The sequence below is a fragment of the Chaetodon trifascialis genome, chromosome 2, assembly GCF_039877785.1.
Source record: "Chaetodon trifascialis isolate fChaTrf1 chromosome 2, fChaTrf1.hap1, whole genome shotgun sequence".
Taxonomy (NCBI): Eukaryota; Metazoa; Chordata; class Actinopteri; order Chaetodontiformes; family Chaetodontidae; genus Chaetodon; species Chaetodon trifascialis.
The window spans coordinates 19682377-19702417 of record NC_092057.1 but is presented as its reverse complement, the minus strand read 5'-3'; the positions used below and the strand labels follow the sequence as shown (position 1 = coordinate 19702417).

Genomic DNA, 20041 nt, shown 5'->3' with positions numbered 1-20041 from the left:
ATGTTCTTTGCTTCTTCTTTTTTTTTTAACATACACTGTTAAAGAGGAGTTGGATGATATTTGGCATATTCAGCCTGTTGGTCGTTCTAATACGTGTTAATCTTACAACTTAGCCCATTTAAATCTGACAATTATTGAGACATTACTGAGCAATGGGCATGAGGTTGGAATTGCACTACTTGTATGTATTTATATTTTGGATGTTTTGATTTTTTGCACTTCTGGTTAGATGCTTAACTGCATTTCGTCGTCTCTGTGCTGCAATCTGAAAATGACAGTAAAGTTGAATCTAATCTAAACTAACTCGCTTTGGAAGGTAACACTGATTATGAGGGAAATGTTAATTATCAAACTTCAAACTGTGTGTCATTCATCATCCATTAGTTAACTTCCCTTTCTCTGTGTCAAAAATGTACCCGATCATGTCCTATGCTCATTCGCTGTCGTGTTTTTAGGTGGGTTTCCTTAAAATAAAAGGTTTTCAGCTGTCGTTACATAGTTGATCAAAAGTATAAAAAACCATGAAGCTCGTACCTGCAGTGAAGTCTGTCTGTCCGCTGAGGTCTGATCAATCAGGAGTGTCTGCTCATGAGACTCTCACATGCCCCTTTATCGTCTCACAGATTTCACCCCCCTCCCCACACACACAGAGATAAAGGGGGGAAAAGGGGAGTTCATGGCCTACACGTCACTGACTTTGTAATGGATAAAGAACATTTCCTTGTGTCCAAAGTCCTTTTAAATATAGCGGAAAATCTTTATGACAAGGAACTTTATGGCCACATTGATGGAACATGGTATCTGCTCAGATATCATGTCAATGAATGATTTTTCAGATCTAATGCAAGATTCAACAGAAGGAAGGTCAAGGAATTACATGTTGGGAATAATCACAAACTTGTGTGTTTTATTTTGTAATGAATCAAAAAACACTTTAAGGAAACGATCGAGTGACTAATGACTAATGTCAACACTGTCAAAATGTTCCTATTATTTAGAAGGGCTTCTTCATACAGAAAAATAATTTGCACAAATGAAAACCAACAGACAAAACGTATTGATCCACATCTTTTAATCTCAACGTTTAGAGGGACAAACCTGGAAAAGGAAATACTGAACCAGCATTAACCATTAAAGGTACAAAAAGAGAAAGAAACAAAACAAAAATATAAATTAAAAGTAAATAAGAATATTCCCCCAAAACAGTAATAACAAGTCTGGACTACGCACAGAAACCTGGAATGGTGCAGCACCTTTCAGCTGTTTGACTTTGCACTGAGGGGTGAGCACTTCCTCTTCAGCAGGGTCACATGGGACAAGTTCACAGGATTCACAATATGCAGCTTGGAGTCACAGTGATGCATTTTCATGCAATGCCCACTAGGGGGTAGCATGACTCAAGTAAATCACAGTGATTCTCACGCCATGCTGATTCAGTTCATTGCCTTTCACTCACCTGCAACAGGTCCTGCTCAGCCACCAGACAAGAAGGAGTAAAGAAGAGGCATCGGGCAAAAGGCACAGCTGCTCAGTGCAGCTCTTTGGCTTCTCGGTGTAACAGTCACATTCAAATTATGATAAAGAGTTGCCACCAAGTTGGAAAAGATCGAATGACAAGAAGAAAGGAGCCAAGCGTCCATGATAGTATTGCAGTAACATAAAGTAAAGTACATTCAGAATGAGAATCTGTGTGTGGCTGTGAAAACATGAATTTCCACTGCGAGCTATCAGCATGCGCAGCCACCCTGGCTGCTGCGGGGCGTCTCCTTCAGGTCAGCTCCCTTGTTATTGGCTGAGGGACTGGCGTCTCCGTTGGGGCTCTCGTTCATCTTCTCACAGATAGCGTCCACCAGCTTGTCAAAAACCTGCTTCACGTTGATGTTGTCTTTGGCGCTGGCCTCGAAGAACTGGAAGCCTGGAGAGGGCAGGGAGACGAAGAAGAGTTACGAGTGAGCTTATGATGAAGGTCTGTGTGTGTGTGTGTGTGTGTGTGTGTGTGTGTGTGTGTGTGTGTGTGTGTGTGTGTGTGTGTGCTGACCGAGCTCTGTGGCCAGTCTTTCGGCATCTTCAGTGGGGACCTGCCTGTCTTCTTCCAAGTCCAGCTTATTGCCTACCAGCGCTACTTGAGCGTTGCCCCATGAGTACGTCTTGATCTGGGTGGCCCTGGGAATCACCAACAAAACATTTTCAAAAAAAAATAGTTTAAATTAGCTCCTTGTCATACAGCTGTGACATTAAAATGCTTATTACTTGTTTATGCAACAACTGATAATAGACATCCGGGTAAAGACTTCTTTGTACGTCTTCAGTTGTTGCTTACGGTCCAATTAGGAACTGGACTTTCAAATTCAACAGCAACTTGACATTTCGGCTAATAAAACAAATATGTGCATTGAACTGTTTTTAGAGATTATTTATCTGTCAATAAATGCAGATAAATAAAAACAACAAGCTCATTCCTCCGCAGACGATAGCTGAAGGGCTCTGACTTGCATTTGGATCAATGCATTCTGCCTCTTTTGCTCTCCACTCCAACTGTTCAAACATGAAATCAAACCTCGTCTCGTACTTCAGAATATGCTCTTAAATGCAGATATCTGTTGACAAACATTATGGAGAAATTAGACCTGTGAGTTCATGGGAAATCTTTTTCACATTATATGAACAACTTTTTACTATAACTATGCTTATTTGCAACTTCTCTTCATGGGACAACACGCAGCTTTAGAAGTGTCTTCACCTATTGGACAACTATACACGATGGTTTAACATTGCTTCTGGGGTCTACCCACCAGTCCTGCACAGCACAGAACGACTCCTGGCTTGTGATATCGTACATCAGCAGGAAACCCATGGCTCCTCTGTAGTAAGCTGTGGTGATGGTCCGGTAGCGCTCCTGCCCTGCCGTGTCCTGTGAAGACACGACACACCTGAGAAATTCTGGGTCTTTTTGGGCATCAGAGACTTTAATCATCTCAGTCTCATGGACGCAGCGTGACCACGGTTACTATGCCCCAGCAGGGGCTGTTCTTGAAGGCTGGGTGACACTCACTACAATGATTGAGATCAGCTATAAAAACAAATGCAAAAAGTGGAAATGCAAAAAGATCCCTGACAGAAGAAAATAAATGGTTAACCTGGTTTTCCCGAGAGGAAACTGTGAATCATTAACTCTCCTGCAGCAGAAGCTAATCCCTCTCGTCATGTGTTGATACCGGCACACCCTGTAAATACACCAGGATGTGCTCTCTGCCTTGAGGGATGAAAATAAGTTTGGAGGATGTTATTTTTCTTCTTCGTGTTCTCGTCTGATCGTGGGAAAACTGTGTAAGCATTAAAAGACACGTCTGACGAGGACATATTTAAACTGCACCAAGAAAGAAGACTTTAATTGATTCATGTGATAGATCTCCCCCGCTGAAGGCCAGCAGCTGTCAGGTGCTACATTAACATCATGCTCTCTGAAGACGGAGATTTAGTGACCTGCAGCGTATGTTAAAGGGTCATACTGCGCAGATGTTATCACCATCTCAAACTTTGGTGCACGGTTGTACAAAATGAGTTGTAATGGCCCCATGAAACCCATTCAAGTTGCTCAGCAGACATTTTCCCTTCCTGGTGGAAAAGTAAGCAACTGCATCATTGTTAAGCAGAGCAGAGAAGGCGTGCTACGCTAAATATATATTAAGATAAAAAAAAAAAAAAAAAGAAGATTTATGACTTTCATCTAACAGCCGTGCTGTGGGTGAGTCCTCGCCTTCCGCTAACATTCAGTAACAGATCTGTCCCGGGTGTCAGTCTGCGCAGTAAGCACATTCAGTTCTGGCAGCTCAAAGCCATGCATCTTTCATGAACCCTGCCGTCTGGGGACGATGTTAAACATCAACTGTCATTAACTTCACAGTGTGAGAAATTAGTTTACGCCACATCCATGACAGGCAGCGGCGTGTAAGAGGGCAAACGAGGGAACGCGGTGAGGATAAACAGTCTGTGTTGTGTAACAACGCCTTCAAAAGCACTGCTCACTCTGCCTTTGGTTGAGGCTGTATTTTACACGGAAATGCTGTTAATTTTCTCAAGTAAATTACAGTTCTGGCATGAGAGAGACCGCAGTGTTTCAGACTCAGTTTTGCTGATCCATTGTCCGTCAAACCCGTATATTTTTCATCCGGGATGGGGAATGAAAAAAGCTTCCGGGGCTTTCTAATGGAAGTTACGAGGAGGCTCTTGAGACCTCAGTGATGTAACTGTCACAGCTCTTCTGTTGTAGGCTAACGTCACCCTTAATCCTATTATACAAACTCAGGCAAATTTCTGTTATTCTCTGCCTTGTTTTTGTCAAGAGGTGGCAAACACAGAGATTTGTGGTTCTTTTCATTGTCCTGATTGAACTGAATGGTAAAATAATCATCAGTGTGTTGGGTTTTTTGGAGGTTTGATTGCCCATAGCCTCTTTTCCAGAATACTTGAGCAACACTGAGAAAATAATGCTTTAGTACAGGAAAGTGTGATCCATATATGGCTTTTTTCTTTCCTTTGATACATGAAATAGTTTGTAAAATCTGCAGTGAAATTGATTTTATTTGCATGTTTTTATTCATTTATTCCTTCATTTTAGATAAATAAATTTGGTTAAAGGCCATTAAACATCACAACAATCCCTTGTAATGACAGGCAGAGGTGACTAATTCTGTGCTAACCAAGCTAAGCTATAATTAGATGAATCTGGGTTTAAATGGAGGGTTTTTGTGCGTCATGGTCTCTGTGTTGTTGTCCATTGAGCAAACATAATAATCATAGAAAAAAATCCACTTTTCAGGGGCATGAATATAGTCAAATATGCAGTAAAGATGTGCAAATACTAGCACCTCCTATGCAAAAATATGAACGATGCACTGCACTTTGTGACCCACATCACTCCTACAAGTGTCTGTGTGCAGATATGTGGCGCCGGTCCAACAGAACCTTCCCCGCTGACTGCTAAAGGTGCACAGGCGTAAATTAGTCTGAACAATATATAAACTGAGGACCAAACAAGATGGCTAATTCAATTTTTTTTCTAGGCTGTCTGCCACTTGTGAGGTCACTTAAAAAACAAAGCAACCGCCACTGGGAGCTTTACAAAAAAAAAATATCACCATTGTGGTGAAACAAAATGACAGAAATTAGACCTTTACACTCAGCACTCTGTGTAAAGCTGGTCAAACTGTAACACTGAGCACACCTCAGTTTGCACTGGTCTTATCTGCCAGACTTCCACTCTTTCTTCCTGCTGCAGAGGACAAACACGTATGTAAACAGTTTGAAAGCAGGAAGGTGAAGGAAAGTAAAAGATTTTTTTTTTTTATTAGCTTTGCTCCGAGATTCATTTTCTCATGCCAGAACAATGTGCCAAGCGACGCAGTACTAAGACATTGGACCAGTTCTATTGGACCATATACCTGCAGCCAGTTAAAATACTTTAGTTTTTTACTTTAGTACTTTAGTTTTACTTTAGTTTCAGTGCATCCTTCCATCTCACCCAGATCTGAAGTTTGACCCTCTTGTCGCTCCTGTAGATGGTCTTGACTTTGAAGTCGATGCCCACTGTGCTGACGAAGGCTGAAGTGAAGGAGTCGTCTGCGTAGCGGAACAGGAAGGAGGTCTTTCCCACGCTGCTGTTGCCGATGATCAGCAGCTTAAACATGTAGTCAAAGTTTTGGTCGGCTGCATCTCTCTGCTCCTGACCGGCCCCTGAATTTCTGGCTAGAGCCATCTGTGAAATGAAAAAGGACAAGAGGAGGAGGATGGTCTCTCATGGACTGTGAAAGTCATTCATAAGCAAGTTTTTGGGACAATGCAAACAACTAGTGCTGAGAGGATTAGCTAATTTATCGATTCGTCAATTGGCAGAAATCCATCATCATCAGCAGCAAATCAGCCAAACATTCCTTGTTCCAGGTTCCCCAATCTAAGGATTTTCTGCATCTTTCTGTGATGAAAATGATTGTCAGCTGCAGCCCTAGAAACAGCAGTACACCAGGAAACATGCAAGCTTCACTCATGGCAGCAGCAGACTATAGATGCACGACACACAGTGAGGCTTTAAGGACAAACATGTAACCACAGGTTAGCACGCTGCACCGCACCAATAGACAAGTACATTCACTCAGGATTAGTCATTGTGTCTGCGTCTTTCTATTTTGCTGAGTCGAATGTGGCGTATAGTATGCCAATAAAAAACAAAAGCTGGAAAAGATTGTGGATTAACTGGTTGGTCAAAAATTGAAAAAGTATTTTGATAATTGTTTCTCCAGATAATCTTTTTATTGTTTATTTCAATATGATTTTGATTAAGTATTTTTTTTCAGATCTGCGGTTTCTAAATTGTGATCATTTGCTTCTTGTCTTTTGTCTCATGTGATTCTAAACTGAATATCTTTGGATTTTGGAGTACAGTCAATTGGAAATTGTGAGGGGAATTTTTCACCAGATTCGGGCATGCTATAGATAAGACGAGCATTCAGTTAATTGAGAAAGTAACAGATTAATTGAAATGACAGTAGTCATTAGTTGCAGCCTTATTGGAAACTCTCATGTTTTAAAGCAAAGAGAACGAGATGTGACTCTGGGGGGGAAGTTGATGCAGAACTCAGACAATATTACATTGTATTACATTCTTATTATGTTTTATTACTTTTATTCTTATACATAATTACATGTGCTATATTATTTATTTATCCATTATTATCCACACTCCACTGACACAGATTGATACACTGTCTACTGCTGCACTGCACTCTTGGGTTTACTGCAGCTTACTGGCTCCCTTCTGGTATACAGAAGCTACACCATACACACCACCTCATTATGCAGAACAATTCTACAATTGTTTATTGTTGCCCTGCGCTGATATGTTGCACTATTGTATGTATTGTATGTTCTACCATGACTGACATACCTGAGAATTAGTATCATGGCAATAAAGTTGAACTGAACTGAAATAACATGCAACAAGTATGTCAAGTATTTGCTCAGCTGATAAAGCACCTGTGCTGGTGAGAACATGCAGCTGAAGAACTGATAGCAGAAAAATCCTGGAGTTAGCGTTTGATATCATACATAAGTATGATTTGGCTCCGTCACCTGCCTCCCTGGCTGATACTGGCTTCTTTAAAGACTGTGGGTAAGACAGCACTCATGTGTTCAAATGCTGACAATGAGGAATCTCAGCTATTTGAGGATTCGGGTTCGTGCTCACATGCCTGCAGTCTGTCCACGCTGAGAGCTGAGCAGATGTTGATGTTGGTAAATGTAAGTGTTGTTAAAAATGGTCTTCCTCCTTCATCCCTCTTAGCTCTTGTCGCCGTGCTGTGAATCACAGCCAGGGCGTGCTCCCTCCACTGTCCCCCATATCTGTCACCCACTGCCCTCTCTGGTCATTTGTCACATGGAGTCACGTTACAAAACTTATGGGATCAGAGGATGCTGAGTGGTGGGCGAGGGGCGATAGATTCTCCTCCCCTCCCTGTCGGTTTCATCCATCACCCATCTGACCATTCATCGAACCACTGACACTCCCATTTAAACACACACACATACACACATTTATCTTCCTTTACTCTCTCTCGTATTCATCCATCTATGCATCCCTCCTGTCATCATCCATCCATATGTCATCCTCTCCTCCCTCCATCTCTCTGCGCCATAAGGAGGCTGGACCATCCATTCATCCACTCATCCCCCTCCACCCCCGCCTCCACCCTCCTATACTTCTCCCTGATTGCTGAGAATCTCTCAGGAGACCAGCTCAGCACAACCGCTTCCAAGACCGTAAAGAGGAACTGGCCGGCGTGCTGCTGTACAGCAAAAACACCGATATCCACGCATGCGCCCACACACCAGTATGGTAATAGGTGCAAACTGTTTTTTCAGGCTGTGTGCGTTTCTTTTAGCAGAGGAAAACAGGTCACCTCGCTTGAAAGCAACAGCGTCACAACACCTGATAAGAGTGAACAGCAGATGTTGACATCTGGTCTACAGTAGCTGAAGTAGAGGAACAGGATCATGGCTATGGGTTGAGCACTTCGCCAGACCAGGCTGCTGTTTGTGTGCGGACACATGGGATCATGACACCTGTCGACACTTTGAATTAATCTAATTATTTTGCACACACAAATACTACAAATATCAAAGACCATATTCTGAGAGGCTGACATGTACTCACAGACTAACGTGCCTGCACTGCCCTTCCATACGGTAGCTCCACTACAACCTGATGACATTAAAACAAACCCTCCGCCGTGGCTGGAAATACTAGATGTAGCTTACCGTGGGTGTTGTTGATGAGTCCGTCCCCTCCGGCCTCCCCGCGCTCCTCCACCTCTGCCTGAAAGCCGATGGGTGTGCGCTGCTGTCGGGCGCTCCTCCTCAGACACTCCGGTCCCGGATCTCCAGACTGTGCATGTGCCTGTCACCGGGACACCCACCTTGCAGCCACCGTTAAGTTAACCAGAATATGTACTGTGCACTTCCTGTGATGGCTTTCAAAATAAAAGCACTAGTTTATTAAACTTCTGAGAAACATGTTTAACGCATTTGAAAGTATTTGTTTGAGCAAAGGTGAGTTGTCATTTTTTTGATTTGCATTGTATATGATTACTGTGATGTTCAGAGCTACAGTGGCTGTTGTTTCTGTGTTCATAACATGCTATTGTAGGCCTTTACTACACCATCTATGTTCATTAATATTATTTATTTACGACTATATTAATATGCAGAGCTGTAACTAACATTTTTTCTGAGTTCTCCTTAAGTTTTTTTTTTTATTACATCAGGTAGTTGAGATTGCAGTTGTCAGGAAATAGTATAAAATACCCATTGCATGTTCTCAGAGTCCAGGGTGACATTTTTGAATTGCCTAATTTGAAACCAAATATCTTTAGTATATATCATGACATTAAACAAAGACAGGCAGCAACACTTAACATTTAAGTGGCTGGAAACAGTCAATGTTGGGCATTTTTGCTTGATAAATTGCCTGTGTAATTCATTAAGTATTATAGATCTGTTCATACACCAATGATTGAGTAATTATTTCAGAAAAGCTAACATGGTAACACTTAAACATTATGTTGCATGATTGTTTGCATGCCCAACTTTTAATTTGAAGGTTCGGTCACCTCATTTCCGGCTATATTTTGCCGCTCACTGACGCACTCTCAGTAGTAAACTTCAGGCTGCTGGACTGTATTGTTGAATGGCGCAGGCGTTATGCAGTTGTAATGCATCCAAACTCATGACCTCTTAGATAAACTGGTCATTTGTTTACCGTGGATAAAATTCAGCAGCTGATTCGTTAAGTCTGACATTCCCATTTAGTACGCTGATCTTCGAGATGTGTACTGCTGAAATATTACCAGTCGTCAGTCAGTCAAACCAGTTCTGGCCTTTAGCAACACGCATTGGCCTGACTGATGAGCAACGCAGGCGGATCATGTCCAGACCAGATCAAATGCACGGGTGTGTTCGCAAACCTAAAAGAATGTATTGTCAAGTATTGTGACTACCAGCGTGTACTTGTGCTGGAAGGCCTTTCTGTAAATTTGAGCCAGAGTAAATCATGTTGGAGCAAGAGAAAAACTACAGCTGTGGGGCAATGATGCAACAGACCTGCCAAAGCTGCAGTGTGAAAGAGGGTTTTTATTAGTGCTTGGCAAAAGAGTCCCTGAGACTGCAGCAGCACACCCTGAGCAACACACTGGGTTTTTACAAAGAGCGTAATACACCAGATGAGCAGTGGATTGATCTTTAACTTTCAAATAAAACCCAAATTACTAACTAGCCTGGCTAATTCCTTTACTTCTGACAGGGAAAATATGTCATATAATAGATTTTGATTACATAATGACCACCTCAGTGGACACCCTTCAATATGGAAACTTAATGTTACGATATAAAAAACTGTAAACTGGAATTAAAAGCATGAAGAAAATTCTCACCTAACACAAACAGAGGTCTTCCCTGCAGAACAGATCCACAGTGTGCTGTGGATATCAGCCTCATCTTGGGCCTGTGCCATGCAGCGCTGCTACAGGCCATTGCTTTTGTAAAATATAAGAAAACAATGAATCAAACGGGAACTCTTCACTCAGTAAATCACACAACACAGCGTCTTTCAGAGCTTCACGCTGACATATTTAAAATAAAGTGCCATCGTCTTGAACGGTAACATTGTCACTTGGATGTCTTCCAAAGCTCTAACATAAGAAGAAAAACATCAAATTCTGGAGACATTTTGTGACAAAGAACACATTTTACACACATAACTTCCACCTTAATGTTTCATGAGGTCTGACTCCATATTCATCACTGCTCATCTGTCTTCAGGTTTAGTGGTAACATGAGCAGGTTTTTGGTCACTTGAGCGGCGGCGTTGGGTCGGATCATTGCGCTCCCATATCCTGCGGAACTCCTTGATGAAGGGTCGCACCAGGTCTGGCTCCTCAGTGACGAGGACGTTCTCCATGTTGCTCTGCACTGCTTGCAGCGTCCAGTTGAGGGAGCCGGTGATGAGCAGCCGCCCGTCCACCACTGCAAACTTGTGATGCATGTGCACAGGGCTCTCGTCGCACCGCACACAGATACCTGCGAAGCACAGGAGAGGACAGGGAGGAGGGTGGGGGATAATTCTTCACCGCCTTCGAGATGTGTTGGTCTGCTTCAGTATTAAATTCTGGGTTGCGCACAAATACCAATGTGGAGTAAATACAATATACAGTGATTTTTGTGTTCATGAATGAAAGTTCCTGGAGCTGCAGCTCCTCTCATACTGGAGCTCCAGTGTGAGAGCTTCTTAATGGACAGTGCTGGCCTGACCTGAGAAGCTGTATTATATAAGGATAAACAAATCTAAATGCATTTTAACTTCTGCACTTTCACTACAATAAGACTGTTCAACCCCACTGCAACACAACTCCATTACAAGCTTACAGCACTCAGCACTGTAAGCTGAGGGTAGCTGACTGTAACACTGAAGGTCACATGGATGTTTTCATCCCCTCCATAAAATCATAAGACACTTGTTTACTTCTTTTAGTCTGAGCACAAGAAACACTTTGCTTAGAAAAACTGCCAAAGCTGGGAGACACAAAACCTGAGAAGGAGCTACCAAATCTGACAGAGCATCTTAAACCGAAGCTTTTCTATTTGTTTTTCACATATGTATGTTTATTGGGATCACTTAAATTACATATATAAATTAGATTATTTATTACAGAATCTATGAGCTTTTGAAACCCCCATAGATATGCGTTTGCTCTTATGGTTGAGTACCACAACTTAAAAAATAGAACTGGTTTATTACAAAATTGTAGTAGCTATTTTACATGAATCAAGTGCATAATTTAAAAAATTATCTTAGACAGAAGCATTAGTTTGGTCGGGGATTTGGTGAGTGGGCTGCACATTTTTCGATTGGACTGCAGACTAAACTCAGAGAGAGATTAGATACTGGTATGCAAGTTCTCTCTTCAAAGGTTAAGTGCGTTTCCCTTGAAAAACAAGTGGAAAACAATTACCTGAAATGCGTTTTTAAGAGTCAATTTTCTGAGCACTTCTCTTCCAAGGAACATGTTCCTTTGACCCCCCCTTTATCGCTGTGTGTAAATGCCTTTTTTTTAAAATAAATTTTCATTAAACTATGCTCAGCTCGATGTGAAAGGGCCCGAAACAGGAGGAGAGACTACATGCAATCAGCAATTAAAGGTCAATATCTTATCAGTTTTGGGGATAAAGGTTTCTACAGGCGATGGCAAAATGTAACAGATACAGTATGAAAAGAGGAGCACATAGTCTCTTGCACGACACACACACACACACACACACACACACACACACACACACACACACACACACATATATTTAGAAACACTTTGCCTAATGAAATTCGCTGTCTGGTTGCCAACTTCTTACGTAATTCTTACTTAACCATATGCAGCGGCAGTAATTTATTGAATGCAGAGGGCCGAGAAACAAAAGTGAGACTGTGAGTCTGACACAAAATCTCTCTGAGCTCTGACAGCATGATTGCTGTGACTCATAGGAGGGCTCGTAGTGGCGACCTCCATTCACCTCTCTATTCAGCAAGAAGGAACCCTGTGAGACTTACTGGCAATGACACTGATAATCTGAGAACAGAGTGAGCACCCTCAGCTGGGTAAGACCAGAGTCATCTTTCCCGTATTTCAAGTGCAATTTGTCCATAATAATGACCCCACAGAAGTTGTTTGACAAATAATATCTCTGTAAGTGCTGAATGTGCCTCCATGGGCCTGTATTTGTGATTTTTTTTTTTTTTTTTTGCATACTGATTTGACAGTGATTTAAAAAATAAACAGATGTTTCCCTTACCGGCCTTGCGTAGGACCCCAACCTGGGAGCCACTGATGGCTGCGTATTCCTTGTCAGAGAGGACTCGGATGGTGACGCCCCTGCTGTGCAGCGCTACTAAGGCCCTGCTCAGGTCCATGTTGGAAAAGGCAAAGATACACAAGTCCAGAGAAGAGGCAGCGGACAGGATTCGTCGGAGAAGACGGGAAAAAGAGGTCTCCACACCATGAGGCAACGGGCAGAAACAGGAACTGTTAGAGCAGAAGGACAAGAGAAAATGTCCACTTGTAGCATCATCTGCTGGTCTTCCATAGGGCGTACAAAACATGTTTTCTCTTTAAGTGTTCCACCTCTCATCCAGGCTGCCCAGAACGTGAGGAAACAGGTCACAATAGTTCTATTTAGCAACAAATGCTGTTAAGTCAGTTGTGAAAAATGTTCATACTGGCAAAACTGAAAATAACCCTCTTGGTCTTGTTCATGTTTACATTTAAATTTGGTTTTGGAGGGTGCAATTTTATGTGAAAAACATATTCAGTAGATAAAATAATGATCCTGTTAAGTGAGACATGAGGAATGTCTCACTTAACTAAATCCATTTACTAAGAGCACCTAGAGGCTGTGAACATTTGCATTAGAGGCACTGATAACAACTGAAAATCATATAAAACTTCCTTTTATTCCACAGCAATTGTCTTTCACTTACTGAGGTGTAGAGGGAGTGAACATGTGCTCCACGCAGGCTATCTCTGAGGGAAAGAAGAGGACCTCATTGAGGACCCTGTCATGCCTGAGGTGACGGAGGAGGCGACCAATCAGCTCCAGACTGAGAGAGAGGGCCACCACACCCAGGCCGAGCACCTTCACTGTCCACATCACTGACACTTACGACATAACACCACAAACATGCAGATTAATGCAAACTTTTAGCATAAATGAATATTTCTTACCATTTTCTGATATTTTATAGACCAGTACCAAAAGTTAAATTAAGAAAATAATTACCAGATCAGTCAATGATGAAGATAATTTTTATTTTTACATGAGCGATGTTTACACATTGATGTAATGTATATTGATGAGCCACCATGCATAGTGAGTACTTTTTACTTTTGGTACTTTTACTTAAGATTCTGAATGCAGGACATTGACAGTCCTTGTTTATTCTCCTTTCTCTTGGTATGTTTATGCCTAATTCCCTTTAAGTTAAGACCTTGTACATGAAAATCTGACTCTGATACTTTCTTCAGAGGAATTCAACGTATTGGTTGAAGCGCCGGGCAGAGCAACGTTAGCTTAATGCTAACAAAGCGTGACATAATCTACATTGACGCTAAGTGTCTTCTTCTACGAGGACATGGACTATAATGTTCATTTGTAACGTTATCATGCTATATCAACACCAAACGCTGAGGAAACAAAACGACAAACGCCATTTAAATCAAGCTGACTGCCGACAACAGATAAAGAATTGATATTTCAAGCACACCGGAGTAAATTTCAACTCATAGTCGGAGTACTTTGATGAACCACACCTGTGCCAGCTTCTGTCGCGCCACCACGCGGAAACCTGCTGTGTCGACGCTCTTTCGTCACCGCCAATGACCATAACTGACAGGTTAGCGAGCCAATAACTGGCCGCAAAGCGCACACACTCTCTCCACCAATCATTTAAGTCGAACAGATGCACGTGCCGGGTCTTGAGGAAGCCTTTTCTTTCTGAGTCGAAACGTGTACTTTCTACAGTCAAAGGTAAACAAGATTAAACTTTTATTAGTTAACATGAAATAATCACGACACGTTTAGCAGCTGCGGCACAATCAATAGAGACAAGCGACCATTTCACTCGTTGTTTTATCGCGAGGCGATTTATGTGTCTTACTGGAGATCAACAACAAACATGCTAACGTTAGCCTGCTAACTTTGGTAGCCAACATAATGGTGTAGCAGTTCTTTTCTAGTCTGGTGGTTTCACGTATTTTCTCTGTGGTGGTATTCACCCATCGCCTATGTTCTCCTTGTTCAAACTGCCATGTTTTTGTTTCACACACAGACTTGCTTCCGTTTGCGTACAATGGGTCGCCGCAAGTCCAAAAGAAAGCCCCCTCCTAAGAAGAAGATGACGGGAGATCTGGACTCTCAGTTCACCTGTCCGTTCTGCAACCACGAGAAGTCGTGTGATGTCAAAATGTACGCAAAATCTCATCAAATACGTATCCCTTGACAACTTCCCTGTTTGATTTGTTCGTATCTGATTGTTCCCAACATTTCCTCTTTCTGTCAACAGGGAGAGGAGCAGAAATACTGGCATTATCTCATGCACAGTCTGCCTGGAGGAGTTCCAGACCCCCATCACCTGTATCCTTATTCACACGTGAGCTTTAGATCACCACCTTCTCTTTCTCATGCAGTAACAAAATCAGAATGACGAACCTGTGCAGCAGTCTGAACGCGTTCCCATCTTAGCAAATAATGATTTCATTGTTTGTTTTTTTTTGTAGCTTTTGGCATGAAATGCTAGTTTAAACACCCACTTATGAGATGGATCTCATGAGGGGCCAATACGCTCAGCTTTCTCATGTCAGATTAGGATAAGGGGGACAGGGTCCGACTGAACTGACTGTTAGTTGTCATGGAGGTAGCTCAGACTATATCAAGCCGGCTAATTTGTAAAACACTGTTTTCATGTAAAGCGACTTGCGTCCACACTTTTTTCCATGTCGTAATCATAAAGCTAAACACCTTAGCAATAGAAAACGCCTGAACTCTTCATCATCAGAATTTCAGTGGGCAGAACTGCACATCAGAACCAAAATCTGGTTAGGGTTAGGTCAGCTACATGCTTATGTTGACAGTGTTAATGCAACATGCGTGTGATCGACTATATCGACATTTAAATTGCGTGATCACAGAGGATGTTGTGGAATTCGCTTATTGCCACACAACTAATTGTGAGACGGCAAGGCCACAGAAACATCCGGTCTCTCCTGAGTGTCAGCCCGTTACACCTCCATTTAGTCTCCTCCTCCTCTCTGTGATCACCTGTACCATGTTTTAATACGACCAAATTCACAATTTAGTTCTCATTTGCATATTTTTCAGTTTCTCTTGTCTGACACCTAAACAAGTATGAAATAGTGATTCAGTCGCAGCTCATGAATACTACTTGTCACCCAGCAGTGATTCACAAGCTGCTGCGCTGTGGTGGTGACAGAATAATTCTTTTATGGTCACAAAGTCGTCAAGCAAAGTCACTTTAAGTACAGGTTATGCACAGCAGTGAGGGAGGGGTGTATTTGCATTTAGAATGAGAGATTTCAGAGAAGATAAGAGGCAACAAGTTCTTCACTTCACTGCTGCACAGCCTGCGGCCCTCTCAGGTCATCATATTGCTAACAGAGTTGGTGTTTCTAATATGTTACCCTGGAGACAGAAAGCTGAGTTGTTATTTTTTTTTGGTAGGAAACTTGTTTTTTGTCAGGACAAAAGGTTAAAAAAAGACAAATGTGTGTGTTCAAATGTAGCCGGCTTAATGTGAACATACACTCAGTTAATATGGGGTAATAAATAGTCTTTGGCGTCAGATGTAAATGGCCTCTTTGGTCTTTCTACAGTCATCCACTGACTCCCGGTCGATGCCGTGACTGTTTCTCACAGACAATTGATGTTGTCTGTTTCCCGAGTTCATTTAGTCTCTTGCCAAGGTGTTTCACTGATGCAGCGTTCAGCTGTGGGGAACCTCGCAGCACACTGGCTGAAGAAAGATGAAGGAGGCCTTTAACATCCCACTTCAAAGACCATCTTTAAACAGAGACAGGGGCTATGGCGAGGGTTCTCGACGTTCTGATGACTGAGGGCCAATTTAAGGAGCCAGCAAATGACATAGAGCCGCACAGGAAAAGTCGTGATTGTGTCGTAGGATTTGTGATCGGTCTCATGATGGCATTTATCTTTAAAATCCTTGAGCACTGAACTCAAGTCTTTGCAGATAAGGTAGATCACTTTTATCTGTCCCCAGAGGTTCAGCGAAGTAAGAATCAATCCAGTTTTCTTGAAGCCTCCTTTTCTCCTCAGCCATACAGTGTTTTGGGCTTTTTCTTCCTCACTTCCACATTAAACTGCTGAGTTGTCCAGCGAACTTAAGCCAAAAGCACTAGTGGGGCTGGAGGATAAAATGATCTCAATATGGGTTTGTGATAAAATTTCTGTCAGTCACAATGACAGACCGGAAGATCGAACAGCCTCACACAGCAGAAATAAACCGGACGAGAGCCAGTCAGTCTGCTGCCTCTCTGCCTCTGCTGGCTGTCACTGCCTGTTTGCACGAGGGCGAGGCTGAGCCGCTCACACACACAGTGCACAGCAGCGTGGCCTCAGAGCAGAACCAGAAACAGACTTTAGGATAGATTTCACTGGAGCCCGCGATTACAATGCTCATTATCCATAAGTGCAACACACGGGAGACATTATGATCAATTTATCCAACACCTGTTGAACACAAACGTGCAGATATGTGACGTCTTCAGTGACTCTGCCTGCAGTAACTTGTCTCCTCCTCTTAATCCACACCGATTGACTGCGTCAGCCATACTGAAGGCAAAGGTGCTGAAAAATAACATCATGTCAGCTGTGTGGCAGTGGTTTGGATATCTCAGAAGTGACTGTCTGTTAAATATGTCCAGCTGGGAAATGACAAATCTTTATCCCCTGAAGAGGCACCATCCCATAACCACCCCATTATTTGACTAAGTTACAGGGCAAGTTAACTTGTTTTGTTTTGTTTTGTCAAAGCAAATAAAGCACGCCTGCAGAGTTAATGTTGACATTTAGATGGTATTCATTATATTCTTTTATCCCAGAATATATTCTAAACCCAGCCAAATTTACAGTTAAATGCTCTATTTTTTATGTTATGATCTAAATTTTAACGAACCGTTGAATTTCTTGTCGTCAGGGCAGCATTATAAATTTATATATCGATATTGAGCAATACTGAAAAAATGATCGTGATCATACTTCTTGCCATATTGTCCAGCCCTAAGGTGAAGCATTGATGACAGAACATCATTCCCGTGACATTCACGAGGTGCTGCTTGTTGCCATGCAACCAGTAGATTTCTGCAAATTGCCATCAATAAGCTGACAAACGCTCGTTAGGGTGGCGCGTCGGACGCAGGAGCACAGGGTTGTGTTAAATGCGGACTGCAGATGATTAAAATATAATGCATGTATTTTATGTTGCATCCTGAGGGCTACCGTTGGCCCACGAGCCACACTTTGAGAAACTATGGCTGGTTTCCAGCCGCCTGTTTCTGTGCGACTGAAGGTCCACACTTCGGTCATGTTAGTTGAATTTATGAGATGCTCAAATTTGAGTAGTTTCTGCATTTTGAGAGAGACATATGACAGAAATGCATGGTCTTATTCAGGATATTGGGAAAGGAGGTAGCTTGGAAAGGCAGGGTGACTATCGGGAAGTAAGAGTCCTTTTGTGATCATACCTCTGATGATAAGGTGGATTCAGAAGGTGATTACTCCTGCACTCGTTCACATTCTGTTTCACCTTCTGCATTGATTTCCAAAGTTCACATCATCCCGCCCTGATAAACTCTGAAGCACCAGAAGCCCTTTTTCCTTAACTTGCTGTTCTTCAGATCTGTCAGAGCCAGTCGACGTGTACAGTGATTGGATAGATGCCTGTGAAGCAGCCAATCAGTAGCCCTCGGGGAGCCGGATGTCTTTCAGGAACGGGATGAGGATGTGGCTGATGGTCCTGGGCTCGTTACAGTCAAGCCGGTCAGAAGACATTGATGAAGCTTTTGTTCCTCACAGGTTTCCATGTGGTCACTGGAGCTTTACAGCTGTGTGAACAAGAGTTTCATGTTTGAGGTCTTCAGCACAAAGCGTTCCTGTTGTCTCCGGTCTTCTCCACTTTCTGTTTAAGCCACGCCTCTTGTTCTGACTGCTGAGATTCATTTCATTGTTTGTTTTTGTCATTGGAACCTGATTTATCCTCACACATTGAGCAGGGCTTTCTCTTTTCATTATTTGTTTTGGCTAGTTTTCAAAGATACTGAAGATGCATCGTACACAAGCCTTTAAAATGTAGAAGATTATGAAGAAATGCGTCCTGCTTTTTATTTTGTGCTTAACTGATATTGTTAGCTGCAGAAATGCAATTTTATACAAGAGGCCTGTAGCACAAAAGAATGGACTCCCATCGTGGCACTTTTTACATGAAATCAATAGACAATAAAATCTCTCTGGATAGCACGATGAGAACAAGACGTGTGAATATGTGGATCTTGACAGAAACGGGTTAAAAAAAAAAAGCACAGTGACTTTTCCACACCTTCATCCTCTATAATAAAGTGACACTAGCAGCAGGACCTACATTTCCAGGTGGGCTGCAGAGTTCAAGTAAGATGTTACGGGTTGTGTCCACAGTAATGATTACCCTCAGCTCTGCTCACCCTCACAGAGACAGTCGTGTCACAGCATTGGGTCATTCCACTGGAGAGAGGAATGATTATTAATGTTTAAAATTTTAGCTGCTACATTCAAAACTTTTGAATTGTTCTTAAATCATTCAGTTTTTTTTTGTTTTTTTTCAGGTGATTGTGTTTTAGCTTCACTGTTTTCAAGAGTGCAAGTGTTTGTTATGAAGCCCATATGTACAGAATCATATGACCCTCTCCTGAAATCAAGCAATAATATTGAGAGTTATTTTCCTATGCTAGAGCCATCAGTGTTAACTAGCATGAAAGCAATCTGTTTTTTTAAAAACAGTTTAGATTTGGTAAGTGTGATCTTGGAAATAAAGGAGTAATAAGACTTGATACCAGTAAGTGTGGCTTTTTTTTTTTGTTCATTTTAGTGTATAGCTAAGTCAATGTATTTCAATAGCGTGAGTGGGCAGATTTGTAGCACAAAGAATCCTGTTGAACCAGGAAGAAGTCAGCAAAAGATTTAAAAACCTGATGCACACACTTTTTTGTGATCATGTGGTTGTCTGGCCTTGATTTGCTTTAGTTGGATGTAAAAGTCTTATATTCTCTATGAGAAGAACATGAAGAACATGAAACCAAAGGTGGTGATTAGATCTGACATGATAAACATCCTGCATGGCACTGAGCGCCACCAGCTGGCGACAAATGGAGGGACAATGTCAGAATTAGAGCTGCGATTTAGAGGATCTGTCACAGAAAATTAGATTTAATGAAAAAACATCTGTAAATACTTTCACAGATGCAAGTCTTGGGATAATAATCTTAAATGACTAAGCCTTGTACCGGTGTCGAGTATAGTATAGATTTAATAGTAAAAGTTAAATGAGGTGAAAGAACAGACTCAACTTCCAAATGAGTGGACTGTTCCACTCTTCTACTTTTTATTCATCATCACACACAGGAGTATTCAGCTCTGAAAAACATGCTTTTTGATTGAAGGAAAACAATGGGATACCCTCAGCTGGTGAATGGATGGAGCACCACCAAAAACACATTTTAATAATAATTACGGCACTTAAATTCCATGGAGTCGGACACAGGCGGGTTCAAAGTGAAATGTCTAAGCAACTCAAGTAAAAGCTTCTGATCTACTCTCCTGCAGCATCTGTGGCCATGACACATTTTTAAGAGTCCAGGATCCATTCATCCCCACAGAGCACAGG

At 42.0% G+C, this 20041-nt stretch overlaps 3 protein-coding genes across 3 annotated transcripts; 1 reads left to right on the top strand and 2 right to left on the bottom strand.

The window, feature by feature from the left end:
• Positions 1-882: 882 nt before the first annotated feature.
• On the bottom strand, positions 883-8466 carry rab3da (RAB3D, member RAS oncogene family, a). Its single transcript, XM_070990466.1, has 5 exons — positions 8311-8466; positions 5522-5755; positions 2793-2911; positions 2039-2163; positions 883-1915 (listed from the first exon to the last, which is right to left on the bottom strand). Exons 2-5 carry the CDS (start codon positions 5753-5755, stop codon positions 1728-1730), a joined length of 666 nt encoding a protein of 221 aa, XP_070846567.1. The 5' UTR covers positions 8311-8466; the 3' UTR covers positions 883-1727.
• Positions 8467-9662: 1196 nt separating this feature from the next.
• On the bottom strand, positions 9663-13247 carry pld6 (phospholipase D family, member 6). The gene is made up of 3 exons (XM_070988376.1): positions 13076-13247; positions 12391-12620; positions 9663-10626 (listed from the first exon to the last, which is right to left on the bottom strand). Exons 1-3 carry the CDS (start codon positions 13243-13245, stop codon positions 10355-10357), a joined length of 672 nt encoding a protein of 223 aa, XP_070844477.1. The 5' UTR covers positions 13246-13247; the 3' UTR covers positions 9663-10354.
• An 813-nt stretch (positions 13248-14060) lies between these two features.
• Positions 14061-19208, top strand: LOC139349269 (transcription elongation factor 1 homolog). Its single transcript, XM_070989878.1, has 4 exons — positions 14061-14121; positions 14423-14559; positions 14657-14727; positions 18024-19208. Exons 2-4 carry the CDS (start codon positions 14444-14446, stop codon positions 18086-18088), a joined length of 252 nt encoding a protein of 83 aa, XP_070845979.1. The 5' UTR covers positions 14061-14121; positions 14423-14443; the 3' UTR covers positions 18089-19208.
• The last annotated feature ends 833 nt before the right edge of the window (positions 19209-20041 follow it).

Excerpts from the sequence above, each read along its gene's own strand:
- rab3da (XM_070990466.1), bottom strand. The coding sequence starts at position 5,755 with ATGGCTCTAGCCAGAAATTCAGGGGCCGGTCAGGAGCAGAGAGATGCA. Across the intron at positions 2,164-2,792 it reads TTCTGTGCTGTGCAGGACTG|GGCCACCCAGATCAAGACGT; the intron begins GTGGGTAGACCC and ends GGTGATTCCCAG. Across the intron at positions 1,916-2,038 it reads AAGACTGGCCACAGAGCTCG|GCTTCCAGTTCTTCGAGGCC; the intron begins GTCAGCACACAC and ends TGCCCTCTCCAG.
- pld6 (XM_070988376.1), bottom strand. The coding sequence starts at position 13,245 with ATGTGGACAGTGAAGGTGCTCGGCCTGGGTGTGGTGGCCCTCTCTCTC. Across the intron at positions 12,621-13,075 it reads TTCACTCCCTCTACACCTCA|TTCCTGTTTCTGCCCGTTGC; the intron begins GTAAGTGAAAGA and ends CTGCTCTAACAG. Across the intron at positions 10,627-12,390 it reads TGGGGTCCTACGCAAGGCCG|GTATCTGTGTGCGGTGCGAC; the intron begins GTAAGGGAAACA and ends TGTGCTTCGCAG.
- LOC139349269 (XM_070989878.1), top strand. The coding sequence starts at position 14,444 with ATGGGTCGCCGCAAGTCCAAAAGAAAGCCCCCTCCTAAGAAGAAGATG. Across the intron at positions 14,560-14,656 it reads AAGTCGTGTGATGTCAAAAT|GGAGAGGAGCAGAAATACTG; the intron begins GTACGCAAAATC and ends TTCTGTCAACAG. Across the intron at positions 14,728-18,023 it reads GTTCCAGACCCCCATCACCT|ATCTGTCAGAGCCAGTCGAC; the intron begins GTATCCTTATTC and ends GCTGTTCTTCAG.